This window comes from Dipodomys ordii, unplaced genomic scaffold (assembly GCF_000151885.1).
Source record: "Dipodomys ordii isolate 6190 unplaced genomic scaffold, Dord_2.0 Scaffold7, whole genome shotgun sequence".
Taxonomy (NCBI): Eukaryota; Metazoa; Chordata; class Mammalia; order Rodentia; family Heteromyidae; genus Dipodomys; species Dipodomys ordii.
This window is the reverse complement of record NW_012267223.1, coordinates 8016203-8035697: the sequence shown is the minus strand read 5'-3', so window position 1 is coordinate 8035697 and position 19495 is coordinate 8016203. Positions and strand designations below refer to the sequence as shown.

Below are 19495 nucleotides of genomic sequence, written 5' to 3'. Positions count from 1 at the left end.
CTCAGGGCTTAGGCACTGTTCCTGAGCTTTTGTGCTCAAGGCTAGCACTCTACCACTTTGAGCCACAGCACCACTTCTGGCTTTCTGTTTTTTAATTGGAATAAGAGTCTCATGAACTTTCTTGCCCTGGCTGGCTTTGAACCATGATCCTCAGATCTCAGCCTCCTGAGTAGATAGGATTACAGGCGTGAGCCACCAGCGCCTGGCATGAGTACATTTCTTATCAAGCATTGTAGCCTCCTCCTTTGTTTCCCCTTCCCATCCCTTCCCTCCTCCCCCCCCATCCCCCCACCCAATCCTCCCCCCCCACAAAAGAGTTTTTTTTTGTTTGAACTTATTGTTTTTGTTTTAAGTAACGTCAATAGCTCTAAGTTTTTGAAAGTTAACATTTTCACACTATTAGACATACTTTTGAATAAAAGCATAAGTTGTTGAAATCACTCATAATATGGATTCACCCACATGTATGATGGAATTCATACTTCATCATTTTTTTTCTTTTTTTTGCCATCAGTTCTGGGGAATTCTCTTCATGCAGTTTCATTCTATGTCACAAGTTTGACTTTAGAGGCCATTCACCTCATTTATGCGGTTTTATTCTAGTTAGTCTGTTATTTTATTTTCAAGCTTACTAATTACCTTTTTCTCATCTTTTCTTCCCCCATAAATATGATGTACACTATTATTCCTTTGTCACTATTACAAATTTTATATACAGTAGTGACTAACCTGTGTACTGGCCATTTACCAGATACCATTTCATTGTTATATGTGTTAATTTTTTTAGTCATTTTAACAACCCAAAAAAGTAGGTACAATTATTATTCTTATTTTGCAGATGACAAATCAAGGAACAGAAGAGTGAAATAATATATTCAAGATTCCACAGCTACTACTTAGTGTCAAATTTACTTACTTTTGTTGGAGAGGTCATATTCTTAGCTACTCTATATCCACTTCAGGAATTGGTAATTCCTGTCTTTGTTGCTTTTGTATAACTTTGTTAAGTTTGGTAAGGTGCTTTTAGCTGTGAAAAGTAAAATCTGATTTTAGTTACCTTCATAAAAATAAAAATACAGTGTAATGGTAACAGGGCATTTAACTTACCTTAAGGAAGAAAAATCAAGTTTTGAGCACACTTAAGTATTAACTAGAAAAGATTAGAGAAAAATGAATGTACTTTCTTTAATGAAACTGTTTCTATGGATTCCAGTTTTGCGAGGTTTTTTTTTTGTTGTTTGTTTGTTTTTGTTGGTTGTGGGGCTTGAACTCTGGGCCTGGGTGCTGTCCCTGAGCTCTTCAGCTCAAGGTGAGCCCTTTACCACTTGACCCACAGTGCCACTTCTGTTTTTTGGTGGTTTATTGGAGATAAGAGTCTGACAGACTTTCCTGCCTTGGCTGGCTTTGAATTGCTGGCTTTGAGCCGTGATCCTAAGATCTCAGCCTCCTTAGTAGCTAGGATTACAAGCATGAGCCAAAAGTGCCCAGCTTGAGTTTCTTAATTAAAAATTCCATACTGCTAAGGAGAACTTTAGCCAATATAAATCCAGAGAAGTGGTGGTGATGGCAGTGATAATTTGTGTGTCAGGTAGTGTATGGGAAATAGAATTTAGTTTGGTTTTATTGAAAAGACACCAACTAGGGATTAAGTGGGTAGGTTTATAAGCTTCAGACAAAGCCATTAGAGATTCTAATCTGAGTCTCAAGGAAGAACAAATATTGTGAATCTGTCAGATACTCTTCAAGGGACAGACCTGGTTGCTAAAAATCAAACATTCAGCATTCAATTTGAATGAATAATTTAGTGGTATCTACTAAATCATTGTGTTTTGGCAGGTAACTTGAGAAAGATCATGCTAGTGTTTCTGTGTTTGTTTGGTAGCAAATCATGTTTGGATGAGTGAGGTATTTCTTCTTCCCTTTCTCTTTTGCCCTAGAGATGATTATCAATGCATTCTAAATTGTTTTTGTTTTGCTAGTTAAAATTTATTCACTTAATATTCACATTACAATATTTTTACAGTCTATTAATATTTATAAAAGTAAAATCTAGAAAAACATGAAGAGTAAAAGTGCTTGTAATCCCATTACCTTTCTAGTCTTCTAGTATTTTATTTTTCTGTGTGTATAAAGAGAATGATCAGGGGCTGGGACTGTGGCTCAGTGGTAGAGTGCTTGCCTTGTATGCATGAGACCCTCGGTTCGATTCCTCAGCACCACATAAGCAAAAACAAAACAAAACAAAACAAAACTGGAAGTGGGGCTGAGGCTCAAGTGGTAGAGTGCTAGTCTACAGCTGAAGAGCTGAGGGACAGTACCCAGGCCCAGAGTTCAGGCCCCACAACTGACAAAAAAAATGAAAAATGATCATTCAAAGTTTAATTATATTTAATTTCTTGGATAACCCAAACTGTCTCTAAAAATTTGTATGTTTATCTGTGTGCAGAGGGTCAATAACATTGGAATGCCTTGTCCTTGTTTTAAAAGAGGAAGAGTTATCAAGGGCCACAGCACTACTTCTGGCTTGTTTCTTCTTGCTTATGTGGTACTGAGGAATCGAACCCAGGGCCTCATACATGCAAGACAAGCACTCTACCACTAAGCCACCTTCACAGTCCTTGGTGTTAATTTAGAAGATAATAACCTTTTTTTTTTTTTGGTCAGTTGTGAGGCGTGGACTCTGGGCCTGGGTGCTATCCCTCAGCAATTCAGCTCAAGGTGAGTGCTCTACCACAGGGCCACTTCCTGGTGGTTTTTGGAGATAAGAGTCTCATGGACTTTTCTGCCCTGGCAGGCTTTGAACCTGGATCCTCAGCCTCCTGAGTAGCTAGGATTACAAGAGTAAGCCTGGCTTAACTTTTTTTTTTTCTAGTGCATTCCTGAGCTCATCTTTTCTCTTGATCTCCCTTGAACTGTCTTTCCCTATAGTTGTTGTTTCTTTTCTCCAGCCACAAAGTCCCATTGTGCCACATATGACTATATATATCTACAACTATCATACTCGGGGCCCAATGGCAGGAGGTAGAGAAAAAAGAATGGTAGTTGAGAAAAGAATGGAAATTAGCCCAGCTCTTGGAGCCATAGCTCCACCAAATGGAGAGAGAAGGTGCTTTTGCCTCAGAATTTAGTCTGCATTAATTGGGCTTTCAGTTACTGTAGTCCGATACTGCCATCAAGATTGCTTAGTGATACAGACACAGGAAAAAAACAATGAAAAAAATGATTTGATATTTCTGAATTCTCATTGAGTATTAAGACAAACTTTCTCAATCCTCATCTTAGACATAGAGTTTATCTCTGTTCTGTTGTCCACTTATATGTTTAGTTTTAGAGTTACCAAAGACAAATAGTCTGTAAGCTCACTGCTGATATGGTGGAATTTCAGTTCTGGTCTTTCTCTCTCTCTCTTTCTTTCTTTCTTTCTTTCTGTTGTTGTTGTTGTTGATGATGATGATGATGATGTTGTGGGCTTGAATTAGGGCCAGGTGCTGTCCCTGTGCTATTCTACGAGTTGGAGCCACAGTGACACTCTGGTATGAATTGGACATAAGAGTCTCAAGACTGTTCTGCCTGGGCTGGCTTTGAACCACGATCCTCAGATCTGAGTCTCCTGAGTAGTTAGTATTTCAGTGTGAGCCAACAGTGCCTGGCTTTGCTTTTTTTTTTCTCACACAGTTATTTTCTTTTGATAGTTGTTAAATAGCTGTTCAATGCACCTGTCCAGGGAAGAGAGGGAGCTTACAATATGCTTAACTTCATCTTATTTGGGACCGGAGCATTTGTGTATTATTGCCATTAAAAAGAATATGTGATTTACTATATGGCTTAAAGCTGTTTTGTTTTTGTTTTTGTTTGTTTTTTAGTAGGCTGATCCAGAAAACATGGCCACTGCAATTAGGGAGGTTGGAGTTTGGAGACAGACCAGAACACTTCTACTGAAGAACTATCTAATTAAATGTAGGACTAAAAAAAGTAGTGTTCAGGTAAGTCAGAATACTATTTTTTTTATGCCTACTTGTAGTTGATCAGTTTTGCTGTCTAAATTGTTTATTACAAATTAATTGCTTTGTTTAATTTGCTTGTAAAGCTAATTGTGTTCATTATACTAATGTGGGAAAAGTCATTGAATTACCCATTTTCCAATGTTAGATTTTTATTAATGGTTACTAAATTTAATTTCTTTTATCAGTACTTAATTTTGAATCCTAGATATATTTCTCAGCATTCACATACCTTTGTCTCATTCCCTTCCCTCCCCCCGCTTTTTTTTTGCCAGTCCCTGGGCTTGAACTCAGAGCCTGGGCACTGTCCAAGTTTCTTTTTCTCAAAGCTAGTGCTCTACCATTTGAACCACAGCATCACTTCCAGCTTTTTCTGAGTAGTTTGTTGGCATAACAGTCTCATAGACTTTTCTGTCCAGGATGGCTTTGAACCGTGTTCCTCAAATCTCAGCCTCCTGAGTAGCTAGGATTATCAGTGTGAGCCACCAGCACCTGGCTTCATTCCACAATTTTATGCATTGTACCTTTTATGGTTTCTGGATTGAGTTGTCTAAGAATACTAAAATGGCATGACAAATCTGTACCCCAGCATGGATTGCTTTGGGTAAAACAAAGTAAGAACTCTAGTAAACCAGCTTGTAATAATGTCAAAGGTCAGAAATAAATTGTTTGTCTTCCCTGAAATCAGCAGAACAATTAAATAATGAGGTAAATGGAGTTCATCCCTACCAAAAGTGACCATAGAACTTAATTGAATATAGTTTCAGTAGTACAAATTTAGGTATTGTTGCTTGTTGTTTAAAAAGCATTTTGTTGGCTTACATCAATTACATGGGGCAGGAGAGGGGATTTCATTGTTTTATCTTCACATGTTTATATTGTATTGCACTCAATTTTACCCTCAGTGCCACTCTCTTTATACCCTTCCAAGATTTTTAGTACCCCAACAAGTTTGCTTGTTTTATTTCAACAGATTATATTACTAAAGTATGATTTTTAATTCAGAATTGAATAAAAATGTTTTTGTGGTATCCATAGAGTTGTTACAAGTTACTCTTAACAGAATATGAATTACTGTATTATTTTTTTTATTAATTTAAGATAATTAAATATTACATTTTATGTCACATTATTGAGTACTTGAATCTTAAAATATCTTAGCAGAAGTGAATATAGAGCAAATTTCATGCAATATCCTTATTGAGTTTGGTGATATGCTCAATATAATAATTCTTTTGGGGTAGAATTGCTTTTATCTTTTGTATATAATAGAAGACGACCAATTTCTTCATGATTTTTTTCTTAGTACTATATTATTTGCAGACCTTGATTTGCTTTTATAACTATACTTTGTAATTGCATTATTTCTTTTATTATAGGAAATTCTTTTTCCACTGTTTTTTTTATTTTGGTTAATATTAATTAGCATGATGCATCCAAATAAGAAATATGGAGAAGTGCCTGATACAGAACTTAATCCCATGGACAAGTCTATCCTTTCTAATCTTATTCTTGGATACACTCCAGTAACAAATATTACAAGTGACATCATGCAGAGAGTGTCTACAGATCACCTTCAAGATGGTATTTCTATCTTATATATGTATTTCTTATAGATAATATGTGTATATCTATAACATGAACTCTTCAAATAATGATTGTCTTGCTTTATGAGTAAGTTATACACACACACACACACACACACACACACACACACACACACATACACACATATTTTTTTTTCCTTTTGGTTAGTCAGAGGGCTTGAACTCAGGGCTTAGGCACTGTTCCTGAGCTTTTGTGCTCAAGGCTAGCACTCTACCACTTTGAGCCACAGCACCACTTCTGGCTTTCTGTTTTTTAATTGGAATAAGAGTCTCATGAACTTTCTTGCCCTGGCTGGCTTTGAACCATGATCCTTAGATCTTAGCCTTCTGAGTTGCTAGGATTACAGGTGTTAGCCACCATTGCCTGGTTGTAACTATATTCTTGGCCCTGAGAGATATGTTCTCTTGCCAAAATCTAGCTTCACAAAAAATTTTAAAACATTTAGTTCTGCTCCCTGATGTTTTTGTGAAGCACAAATTTATGTTCTTGGTGATACATATCTTATATTTTTATATGTTATATTTCTTGGATATTTAAACATTAAGTACATATGTATAAAATAAAAGCTATAGTATTTCTTTTGATTCTAACTCATAATAATTAACAAGCTATGGTAAAGACTACCTACCACAGTATTCTTTTCAGATTGCTCTGCTTATTTGTGGACCATATGGTATAATCTGAAGAAAAATTGAACTTTGGAGGCTAGGACTATGGCTTTCCTACCTAGAACTGTCTTTCTCCATGTGCTTTTTTTTTTTTAAGACAATGATTTAAATCACTACTGTATGCCAACACAAAGAACCAGTGTTATGTTATTTCCATTAGACCTCATATTCTGGAATTTCCTGAGTAAACATGACTTGTTTATAAATAAAACTGCAAGAAAATATTTTAAAATGTCCTATTTTGGTGGTGGTTCACTACTGTAATTCTAGCTACTCAGGAGGCTGAGCTACCTACCAAAAAGCCTGAAGAGGAACTGTAGCTCAAGTAGTAGAGGGCTAGCCTTGGGTGAAAAAAGCTTTAGGACAGAATCTCAGGACCAGCAGACACATAGAAAAATATCTCAATGTGAGTGATTGTGTAGAATTTTCTCAATTTATCTTCTAAAATGGAATAAAGAATATTTGGACTTAAGTGGTAATTTTTATTCAGAGAAGGTATAGTTGACAAAATAAGTAGTTTCTGAGTAGGATTAAAGTTTTTTCTTTATAAGAAGGAATATTTAAAAAATATTTATCAAGAAGTTGTAAATTTTACTTTGAGGTAGATAAGTTGTCATTTTAAGAATTTCATATCTTTATTCTGTCATCTTTATGTTTGATGTATTCAAGTGTTTATCTTTGGGAGAGTAGTGAGTAGGGTACAGAACACAAAGGGAAAAGGGTGGTAAATGTAGCAGTGGAGCTCACTGGACTTGGAAGAAAGTGAACAACACAACTCATGGGTGGAGATGAGAGAGAGTAAAAAAATTATTTCTGCTGGGTACTGGTGTCTCATGCCTCCTAACTACTCACCAGGACTGAAATCTGAGGATCTTGGTGCAAAGCCAGCCTGGGCAAGAAAGTCCTTGAGACCCTTATCTCCAATTAGCCGCAAGAAAAATGGGCATAGATCTGTGGCTCAAAGTAGTAGAGTGCTAGCCTTGAGCAAAAGAGCTCAGGGACAATGCCCAGTCCCTGAGTTCAAGCCCCATGACTGACAAAAAGAAAAACAAAAGCATTTCATTACTGCTGCAAATCTTAAATTTAAGCTTGTCTGACAGTGATTGCTGTCAGACATGTAAACATGCTGTCAGGGATGTAAACAGTGGACATGGTATCAGAACTACTCCACAGTAAAGTTTGTTACAAGCCATTGAGATTCAAGAAATAGCAAGCTCTTGATAAAATAGATCATGAGTATTTTACACTATGCCTTATATTCATAATACTTATAATATGCTGATATGTAATTTATTAGTATAAAATGAGAACTTAGTGTCTGTAAAATTGCATTTTTAAAGTTACAAATATTTTCTTAGAAGAATTATCTTCTAAGGAAGAGAATATAGCAAAGTGCTTACAAAATAATCCTTTTACTAACTATAATTATAAAATAAATATACCCTATCATAGAAAACATGAGTTAACTGCATTGTTTTATTTTATAGTCATAATCACTGAGGAGTATGAAAATGAGAAAGAAATGGTAGCATCGAGTCATTTTAAATCCAGCAACTTTGTAGGTGTGGTTTTTAAAGACTCAATGTCCTATGAGCTTCGTTTCTTTCCTGATATGATTCCAGTATCTTCCATTTATATGGATTCAAGAGGTAACTAATTATTGAAGTTAATTAAGTGCTTGTTTTTGCTGCTCAGTTTATGTGCAAAATTGAGTAGGATCCAACTTTGATATCTTCAACTGTTCAGATAGAAAACCTTTCTAGTACAAAAACATTTATGCAAGCCCGGTGCCGGTGGCTCACACCTGTAATCCTAGCTACTCAGGAGACTAAGATCTGGGGATCCTGGTTCAAAGCCAGTCCAGGCAGGAAAAGTCCATGACTCTTATCTCCAGTAAACCTCTCAGAAAACCAGAAGTCGCTCTGTGGCTCAAGTGGTAGAGCACTAACCTTGAGCTGAAGAGCTGAGGGACAGCATCCAGGCCCAGAGTTCAGTCCTCATGACCGACAAAAAAAACAAAAACATGCATACACAAAGATGTCATGTAAAATTATTTTATTTTAATGTAAAATGTTATTTCTAATAACATATAAAATGTGTATGACTTTATTTTTTTTCTTCTATGTAAGTCTTTTCCTTTACGGTATGTACAGGTGTTTAAAACCTCAGGGTCTCCCACCAGTGAACTTTATTAATTTTACATTTGGAACATGGAAAATAATCTTCAATTTTAAACCTATGAAGAGGTTTATTAAATTAACACTAAAGTCATTGTGCTAAGTATGGAATATGGTGAACATTGAAACAAAGTCTTTATGAAATGACATCTTAAAACAGAAAGTGATATATTTCAAGTAATTATTTAAATAGCTAAATTTATATATTTATTCATTTACCATTCAGTATTCTAAAATATATATTTTTTGCATTAAAATGTATTGTTATTATAATGGTGATGTACAGAGTGGTTACAGTTGCATAAGTCAGGTAAAGAGTACACTTCTTTTTGGATAATGTCATTAACGTGCATTTTTACTTAACCCTGTGGGGAGCCGGCGCGAAGGCGCCACCCACTTCCTTGCTCCCCACATAACCCTAATTTATTTATTTATGTGTGTGTGTGTGCGTGTGCATGTGTGTGTGCGTGTGCGTGTGTGTGTGCTTGAACTTAGGAACTGGTTCCTGTCCTTAGTTTTTTTGCTCAAGGCTGGCTCTCTACCAATTGAGCCGCAGCTTGACTTTGAGCTTTTTGATGGTTAATTGGACATAGAATCTCCCTCTTCAGGATAGCTTTGAATCACAATCCTTAGAGCTCAGCCTTCTATAGCTAGAATTACAGGTGTGAGCCATGCTTCTTCCTATTTTCAACCTATACTGAGCTTATCAGGACATAATTTAAATTGAGGAGGATCTTTCTAGCAAGCAGAGTCAACAAAAATAATTACATTTGTTTTCTCTTCTTAACAAATTAGTGGCTTAAAACAACAGAAACTGATTTTCTCATAGTCTAGAACCCAAAAGGCAGAATCAGTATCACTGAGGGAAATACAGATGTGACCCAGCCATGTTCCATTTGGAGGCTCAGGGGATGATACCTTCTTTGTGTCTCCCAACTGCTGGTGGCTGCCAGCATTTCTTGGCTTGTGGCGGCAACACTCCAGTTTTCTGCCCTGCTGTGTACATTGTCTTCTCTTCTTCTGTGGATGTCAAGTTTCCCTCTCTGTTGTTCAGACACTAGTGACTTATTTTTAGGGTCTATATAGATAATGTAGGATGTTTTCCTCAGGTCAAAATTCTTATTTTGATTACATCTGCACAGATCCTTTTTCCATATAAAGCAGTGTTTTTGAGACTAGAGATCAGAACTTGGTATTTTTGGGAGTCATTATTTAGTTTACTATCCTTCAATTGTTTTTTTGTTTTTTTTTGCTTGGTGGGCCTGGCACTTGCTAGGTAGGTGCTCTGCCACTTGAGCCACTCTTGTCAACCTTTTTACACTGGTTAATTTTCAGAGGTATCACTTTATTCCTGGGCTGGCCTCAGATTGTAATCCCCTCTACTCTGCCTCTCAAATAGCTAAGAATATAGGCTTGAGCCATCATACCCAGCTGTATACTGGGAAAAGGATATTAATTATTACATACTTTTCTAAAATGTAATTTTATTTCAGCATTCTAAATAAGAATTTGGGAATATTAGAGACACAATTTGCCTTTTAAGGGGAACAGTGTGTTTTTGTTAATCCTATGGAGATTTATTTATTATACTGCTTTGGTAGCTCTCAACAATGTTAGAACCAAATCTATGTCTTACATTTTTCTCCCTGTAGCTGGCTGTTCAAAATCATGTGAAGCTGCTCAGTACTGGTCCTCCGGGTTTACAGTTTTACAGGCATCCATTGATGCTGCCATCATACAGGTAAAAGTGGCAAAGGAAGAAAAACAAACCATATGCTAGTAATTACAGACTTTTCTCCTTGAATACATACCACTTAATGAATATGAGTGTTTTTATTATCTTAATCCTAATTTATTATTTGTCACTTACTAAACATTAGTTCTAAGTTATGCTTGTTTATTAACCCACTTAATATCTTACAACCCTATAATACAGGGATATGTGTCCATAGTACAGAAATTCAAAGTAGAGATAATGAATACTACTAATTGTTTTACATTGATGGTATTGTAGCACTTAAGAGTATGTTGGCCCAAGACTAGTATTTAAACTCAGACTACATTGGGCTTTTTTTTTTTTGTCTTTTCATTTTTGGTACTGGGGATTGAACCCAGGACGTTGCACTTGCTAGGCAAGTGCTTTGCCACGGAGCTACATCCCAGCCCTGCATTGGATGAATAGGCAATACAAATTTCAATTGAGGCTTTCACTTGAATGTTAGAAGTTCATGCAGCATAAGTAGTTTGTATGATTCTCTCTATATGTATGTGCTGTTTGCATGGATTTTTAAAATGTTTTTTTAAAACATTGTCTGGATTACTTGGGATGCTGATAATTGTCTAAGATAAAATAATGTGAGTTTTATTTTCCTTGGCAAATTATTTAATTAGAATTTTATATATTCACCAACTGTAGACTTTATCATATATTTCTAAAATGAATTAAAAGCAGTATTCTACTTTGATTCATGATATTCTACTAATCACTTTATTTCAAATAAATACTTTTTGAGGCTTTTATTTGTACATTTGCTAAATTTAAAAGTATAATTGTTGCATTTTATTAGAGGCTGCTGTCAGAATGAAGTGATTGTTTTTATATTTTCTCATTACAGTTGAAGACCAATGTTTCTATTTGGAAAGAGCTGGAGTCCACTAAAGCTATTATTATGGGGGAAACTGCTGTTATAGAAATAGACACCTTTCCCCGAGGAGTCATTTTAATATACCTGGTTATTGCATTTTCACCTTTTGGTTACTTCTTGGCAATTCATATTGTAGCAGAAAAAGAAAAAAAGTTAAAGGAATTTTTAAAGATAATGGGACTTCATGACACTGCCTTTTGGTATGTTATCAAAGGCTTATTATTCACTATAATTTATAATTATATTAAATACCTTATAGGTCTTCAGAGTTTTACTTTTATCAGTCTATTGATGAGGTGCTGTTTTCTTAGTGATTGCCTTTATGTTGAAATTTGAGATTAGTCAATAACCTTTAGCTCCCAGTTGGTTTGTTTTAATACAGAAAAGAATGTGGAGCATTTAACAGTACCTTTAAATTTTGTTTCATATTTTTGTTTGAACTTATGGAACATGTTCTGTATATTTTATTGCTTCATTGCTCTGAAGGTAGGAGATTAGAGAAAGCTAGAGATTGGCTGATTATCTCCTTCCCTGATAAATAGTGTATTCATGATACTGGGCAATTATATACTTCAAAAGTCATAAATAATTTCTGGACATTTCTCCAGAGGCTCTTTTTGATAAATGAAGATAAAGATTATATAAGTAATTTGTAGAGCAGACATGTGAAACAAGTTTGTAAGCTTTAACATTGTTTTTGTACAATGACAATTTTATAGACACATTTATAAATATTTCTAAGTATAGATTCCTTATTTTTTCAGGCTACATAATAAGGAAATTTGTTTTAAGCTAGGTGTGGTGATTTACACCTGTAAGCCCAGCACTAAGGCATGAGGACTGAGTGTTTCAGGTCAGCCTGTATCCAAATGGGAAAAAGAAAAAAAAACACCAAAAAATTATTTTAAGCTCATTTGAAGGGAAGGTTAATATATGTATGTTATTGTTTTAAATTATTTGAAAACAATTGTACTCGGCCTAATCTAATAATAATAGCACTTTATATAATGAGATACTGTGTACAATACATTTTCTTTGCTTTGGGGGCAGCTTTCTTTTCTTAATTTTGGAAGTGATTGATGTTAAGATGCATTACATTATTACATTGTGGGGAAATAGCTGGATGAATTTAGGCAAATCAGTCTGTCAAACACCCAAATTTTGCCTCTGTAAAATATATTCAATTTTGTTAATTTGCTTGTTTTTAACTCTAATTGACTTTATGATATTGTACATTCAACCATAATGCAAAAGATAAAATTACATTAAATGCTGTAGCAATTCCATTGATTTCTGATTTTAAGAGGAATCTTGGGATAAAATAATGTCTCTGTTATTGTGCTTGTTGATCATACCCTTACGAACATTGTGTAAAAATAGTAATTATATCATTGATTTGCAAAGAGCTTGTATTGATTACAATAGAAAAAGGCATCAGAAATTTAATTAGAGCATATCCCTTAAGAAATGTCATTACACTGACTCATTAAAACTGCATATTAAGCAAATCAGAGATAATCACTATTGGATTTTTGAGAAGATATAACTTAATCATGAATTTCTACTAAGTTTTAAAAATTATTTTGGTTCTGAAAGATATGATGTTACTCTGAATTGATTAGTTTTTTATATAAAAATTTTATATAAACTACATTTGTAATTAATTAGAAGTGTTAATTTTCAATACATAAAATAGAAATATACTTGACTTTATTAATAAGATGGTTAAAATTTGAAGTTTCATTTGGAATGATTTTTTTAAACTATTAATGCCTGTACATTTGTTTATAAATGGTGTTTGCATTCTCATTTTAGGCTTTCCTGGGTGCTTCTGTATACAAGCTTGATTTTCCTTATGTCCCTTCTAATGTCAGTCATTGCAACAGCTTCTTCATTATTTCCTCAAAGTAGCAGCTTTGTAATATTTCTACTCTTTTTCTTATATGGATTATCCTCTGTAAGTGTTTTTTCAGTATTTTTACATTAGCTTACATTAGTTACACAGCCTCTGTAAATATTTTAACTTGTAATGGCAGTGAAGGAATTGAATGTTAAATACTTGGCAATATAGCCAAGTTTTTTTTTTTTTTTTTGCAGACTACCAATTTCCCACCAAAGATATATTGTTACTAAGTTGTTGATAAATAATAATAGATGGTATAACATCATTGTACTTCCATAGTTTTAGAAAAGTTATAAATAAAGTAGTCTCAAGTTTAAATTTAACTTGTGTTTATGTTACATAAGACTGTTATTACATAATTACTTGTTTAAGATTGTCTAACACTATTGCACCTTTTTACTTTTTTGTCTTTGTGAAATTCTGTTTCCAGTTAGGTTGTGGTATAGAGCGACTAAAGATGTTTTTGTAAATGTAGCACTTAGTCTTAACATTGATTTGCATAGGCTGAATAAATGACTAACCTGTGTGTTGTCAGTACATTCCTCTCTCCTTGGGTTTAGTTTGTTTATGTGCCTGTTGTGAAAGTTGGTGATTGTTTTGACTATTACCACTGCTCTTTAAAATGATAAATTACAAAAAAACCCTTCATGTACCTTTAATATAATTATGTTGAGTTTAAAAATGGATCTTGTCTTTAAAAGCTTATTTATTGTTGTCACGTATTTAACTGCAGAATCACATGGCTTGTTATGGTTTCTACAGTATAGGTCTAGTCATACTTGCTATCTTTAATATTTGTTAGTTTACAAAAAATAAGTGATATCATTACTTACATGAAAATAAAATCTTACATATATTAGTTGTACAAGGGAGGATTTCACTGTGACATCTCCATACATGGACACCATGCATACTAATCAAACTCACCTCATCTATCACTCTCCCTCTTCCCCTGCTTTTCCCCTTGAAAGCAATTTCAACAGTTATTATTGTTCTGTTTTCATATAAAATATTTTGACCACATTTATACTCATTCCCCTCTCCTTTTATCCTTCCCTCTTTCGCTGATAGCTGCCCACCTATAGAGCCTTGTTTTACTTTCCTGTCATTTTTATTTATTGCATGTGAGTGTGTATTAGGTGCACCAAGGGACTTTACCATAGTATTTCAGATATGCATATATTATATTTTAATTAGAATAAATCATTCTTTCTCTGTTCCCTAGACATGTGTATGACATATATTTTAATAAAAATAACTTATTTCATGAGCAAAATTTAGTTTTGTTTTCATATCAGTGTATATGAACATGCATTAACTTTAATGTTTATGTTTTACAGGTATTTTTTGCTTTAATGCTGACACCACTTTTTAAAAAATCAAAACATGTGGGAATAGTTGAATTTTTTGTCACTGTGGCTTTTGGATTTATTGGGCTTTTGATAGTCCTGATGGAAAGTTTTCCAAAGTCGTTAGTTTGGCTTTTAAGTCCATTCTGTCAGTGTACTTTTTTGATTGGTATTGCACAGGTAGGTATTAACATTGATCACGTATTTACCAACTATTTTCTTTCAGTTTGATGTAACATACTATCATAAATATTGCCTTTGATTTGCAAAAAGTAAATTAAAATTCAACACAAGAATGAAATGTAGTAGAGTGCATTTTATATCAGATTTTATTTATAATTTCTCCAATTTTAAATTCTCAAATGTTTTATTTGTAAGTTAACTATTTACTGCATTTTAGTAACCGATTGTAGTGTAATTACTTGGTCTGTTAGAAGCCATTCACTTAAGATTGCTCCATTGCTACCATTTATACATTTTTCTCAGATGATGCCTGTATGGAGCAGAGCAAATTTGTTGCAAGTATACTAGTGAAATATCAAGGCCTGGTGTATTTATTGGTCTAAGCCTCATAGAATTGTCATTCATCTAAATAATAGATTTGTAATCTGATATTTATTTCTCCTAGTAGGTTCAGTTAGCTTCTAAGTAAAAAAAAATCACATGAGAAACTTTTATATAGTAGAACTTAAATTTGGCTAACATACGAAGAGGAAAATATGGTTTTTATTCATTTACTTTTTTGTGCTGCTTCTGGTACTTGAACCTGAGCACTGAGTTTAGTGCAGTGCCTGAGCACTTACGTTTTTTTGTGTTTTTGGGGGGGCTAACACTTAACCACATGAGCCACAGCTCCACTTCCAGCTTTTTGGTGGTTAATTAGAGTTAACAGTCTTTTGGGCTTTCTTCCCCAGAGTGGCTTTAAACCATGATCCTCAGATATCAGCCTACTGAGTAGCTAAGATTACAGGTGTTAGCCATTGGTGCCTGGCTACAGTTTCTGAGATTTATTTATGCTGGTTGGTTTGATAGAATATTTTGGTTTGTAAGACAAAATTAATACTTGATCTTGGCCAAAACACCAAAAAGCAATGTGAGACTAATTTAAGATAGACTATCAAATTTTCTTAATTATTTGAAGACTAAAAGCTATTGTTACCCATTTTGAAAGAAATGCCCCCTTTCTTGGAAAAGTTGATTTTAGAGTCGTAGCTTTTCCTTAAGAGGGCCTATCAGTATCATTAATACCATCTCCATTTGTTAGATGGAAAGATTAACATTTAGGGTGGTGTAATTAAAATTCACATATAGCAGAGCAAGGATCTAATTGAGGCCTTAACTCCATAACATTTCTCTCTACTTCACATATATTTATAATGAACATGTCAGTAATTACAGTGTTGAAGGGGATAGTTAAGCATATGACCTTTCTTTTTTCAAATCTGGGGTGATGCTAACCATAATTTTATCCTCTAATACTCAATTTACTTGATTCCTATGTGGCTACAACCCTTTTCCTTACATAAGTAAACAGTAATGCTAACATCATACTTTTATTTCATACTAGTCATTGAATTAGAATTAAATTCCCAGACATTGATGTATATAATTTTAAGAGAATGAAAATAATGCTTGAAAGGAGTTGTTATGATAAACTTCAGTTTGATGTAATCTATTATTTTTTAATAAATTCATATTGCTAATCTGTCAAAAGGCACAGTTTAGTTCCTATCACTCTGGTTATGATACAGTGAGTTATACTAAGTACTATTAGCTTTTGCTTGTTTTAATTATCTTTATGTAATAAAATTGCTGTTTCTGTTTCTCAGGTCATGCATTTAGAAGACTTTAATGAAGGTGCTTTATTTTCTAATTTGACTGAAGGCCCATATCCCCTAATTATTACTATGATCATGCTAGCACTTAATAGCATTTTCTATGTTCTTCTGGCTGTCTATCTTGATCAAGTCATTCCAGGTATGTAGTAGGTTATTAATTGGATTTTATTTTAAAGAGTGTTAGGGACTTTTTTCCCCAAATAGTGAACTTTATTTAATTTTAAATATTTATATTTTATACCTTAAATCTTAGCCACTAGTGAACTTAAGGAGACTGTATAACTAACTGTAGAAAATCTTATTTCAAAAACCTCAAGGTCCTAGATGAATTTCTTAACCCGGTGTTTCTCTATATCAGTTTTTTTGGGGGGGGAGGGGGAGGGTTGGTCCTGAGGCTTGAACTCTGGGCCTGTGCTTTGTCCCTGAGCTCTTCAGCTCAAGGCCAGCATTCTACCACTTGAGTCACATCATCACTTTTGGTTTTATGGTGGTTAATTGGAGACAAGGACTTTCCTGCCAGGGCTGGCTTTGAACCAGCATCTTCAGATCTCGGCCTCCTGAGTATCTAGGATTACAGGCATGAGCCACCTGTGTGTGGTTTATGTCAATTTTTTTAAACTGAAGTATTTTATTGTTTTGCCCTCTCAGGTCTAAAACTGTGTAGTACTCGAGTAACTTCTACTGCTTCCCCTCATTTCTTACTATGCCTGTATAATATTTAACATCTCCTTTTTTTTCTTTAAATTCCTAATTTCTTTTTTCTATATCCTAGACTTGGTTTTTTTTTTTTTTTTGTGTGTGTGTGTGTCAGTATTTAGGGCTCAAATTCAGGGCCTTACCTTTGCTTGTTTCTGTTTCTTAAAACAGCTAGCATTCTGCCACTTGAGTCATCCTTTAGTTCTGGCTTTTCATTGGGTAATTGGAGATGAGAGTTGTGAGGATATTTCTGCCCAAGTTGGCTTTCATCTTTGATCCTCAGTCTCCTAGGTGTCTAGGATTACAAGTGGGAGGCACTGGTGTCCTGCTCTTAGGCCTATTTCAAATGGTAACTCATAGTCCCATGTGGCCTTTAATATTAAAATTAAGACTGAATAAATTTACAGTTCATTTCCTGCATTTATGATTTGTTTTATTTCTGACTTAATTCGTTGTAATCCATTCTTTCATTTTTACTTTACAGGGGAATTTGGCTTAAGGAGATCATCTTTATATTTTCTAAAGCCATCATATTGGTCAAAGAGCAAAAGAAACTATAAAGAGTTATCAGAAGGCAATGTTAATGGAAATATCAGTTTTAGTGAAATAGTTGAGCCTGTTTCTTCAGAATTTGTAGGAAAAGAAGCCATAAGGTATGATTCAGTATTTAGTGTATATATTAAAAACAACTGATGGAAGTGCTGTGTTTGTAAGTATGTATGTTATCTTAGATTTAGTAGATAATTGAGATGCCTGTTTGAACTTGCTTGGCCTGCTTGCTCAGCTAGTGCTCAACTTCTTAAATCAAACTTCCTATCCTACTTTTCTTTTAAATTGCTTTCTTTGAAACCATTTAGGGTAAAGTTGGGTCTGGATGCTCTGAAAAGACCCATTTTGGTTACTCTTATTGTGGGTGTAATGAACTACACCAGATTTAGCTTTTTACATTTGTTTCTTGGTAATTTTGAAATACTGTAATGAAAATTTTAAGAGAAATAAGACCCAGTATTTATGTAATTAGGCTGCTTAAAGTTTTTATTGGTTGCCTGAAGTGAAATAAAAACCAGTTCAATAATTGGATTTATGCAACAGTGTCATATATAACAAAGTGCCTTCTGTTAATTTTGTAGACTTTTAGTGTTTCTGATATTATTAGAATATAACTTTTCAGGCCCAGAGTTCAAGCCCCATGACCAACCAAAAAAAAAAAAAAGAATATAACTTTTTAAGAATCAAAGAGATTCATTATTGTTTCTTGTTATATCATTCACTACTGTCACCACTAAACTTTATAAAAAGTAGAAAGAAAGGAAATAATAGACACATTGGGGAAAATGATGTATAATGTGGTTTTTAATTTAAGGAGAGTGTATAAGTGAATAAGTAAGCATCAAAATACTTTAGAAATAATTAGTGGGACAGTGACCTGCCATTTCAAAGATAAACTTTGAACTGATTAACATATCACACCATTATTTCGTTAAGAAATGATGTATATAAGTTTAACATGGAATAAAACAATCATTTCACACTTACCAGGAGCTACATATGTATGTTGATATGAAATGACATCTGATTTATCTCTTTTAACTAATATAGCACATATATAACTAAACAGAGGGAATTGCTTGAGCTAATTACTTAATTTTAGAAGTTTGTGCTGTATGAAAAATGAACAAATGACATGTAAAACAGAATGTTCTATTTTTATAGTTTAAAATTTTATAATATCAATTTTCTTTGGTTCATTATTTTAGTAGAAAGGTACTTTCATTGTTTCTATTATTATGACAGTATTCTTTTGTTGTTTTTTTCCTTTTTATGTTTGGGCATAAAATGCCAGTTTATTCTTATCACAGAATATATTCTACACCAAAAATAATTTTTTTACAAAATTTAAGTTACCTATTCTATCCCAACAGGGGTATATACAACTTTTCCCTTAATAGTGCAGGAAATCATACCTCCTGTTGTTAAGGAATATATCCATTTCAAATGTTATAAAATACATTTTAAAATAAAAAATTAGCTTTTATAGAAATATGCATGTAAGCACATACTTATAAATTTCATTAAATATTTTCAGTAGAAAACTATGTTTTTCAGAATAAGTGGTATTCAGAAGACATACCGAAGGAAAAGTGAAAATGTTGAGGCCTTGAGAAGTAAGTAGTCCATAGTATTAGAGTTTGCATAGTTGTTGGGAAATTTAAACTTCTTTGCCATAATTTCTCTCATCCATCTGTTTTTGTGATTAGGATTCATAATAAAACTTACAATTTGAAAAAATCCACAAAAGGTAGCATTGCTTAAGATAAACAAAATACCCAACAGTTGGAACAAGTTTGTGTCCTTTTTTGTTTTATTACCATGCATTTGTAAACATGTTAGTTTCCTCTTCTTTTTTTTTGGGGGGGTCCGGTCGTGGGGCCTGAACTCTGGGCCTGAGCACTGTCCCTCAGCTCTTCAGCTCAAGGCTAGCGCGCTACCACTTGAGCCACAGTGCCACTTCTGGCTTTTTTCTTTATGCTTATGTGGTGCTGAGGAATCGAACCCAGGGCCTCAGGCATGCAAGGCAAGCGCTCTACCACTGAGCCACCTTCCCAGCCC

The 19495-nt window shown here is 34.0% G+C and overlaps 1 protein-coding gene across 2 annotated transcripts in view; it reads left to right on the top strand.

Moving 5' to 3' along the window:
• The window catches only part of Abca5 (ATP-binding cassette, sub-family A (ABC1), member 5), a 71502-nt gene that overhangs the window by 6706 nt on the left and 45301 nt on the right, over positions 1-19495 (top strand). For both annotated transcript variants that reach the window (XM_013038023.1, XM_013038022.1), the window contains exons 2-11: positions 3864-3983; positions 5381-5585; positions 7765-7926; positions 10107-10195; positions 11070-11299; positions 12915-13056; positions 14343-14531; positions 16181-16328; positions 17370-17538; positions 18992-19050. In XM_013038023.1, the coding sequence (XP_012893477.1) occupies positions 3882-3983; positions 5381-5585; positions 7765-7926; positions 10107-10195; positions 11070-11299; positions 12915-13056; positions 14343-14531; positions 16181-16328; positions 17370-17538; positions 18992-19050 (1495 nt within the window). In that variant the 5' untranslated portion in view covers positions 3864-3881. The remainder of the gene's footprint in view (positions 1-3863; positions 3984-5380; positions 5586-7764; positions 7927-10106; positions 10196-11069; positions 11300-12914; positions 13057-14342; positions 14532-16180; positions 16329-17369; positions 17539-18991; positions 19051-19495) is intronic.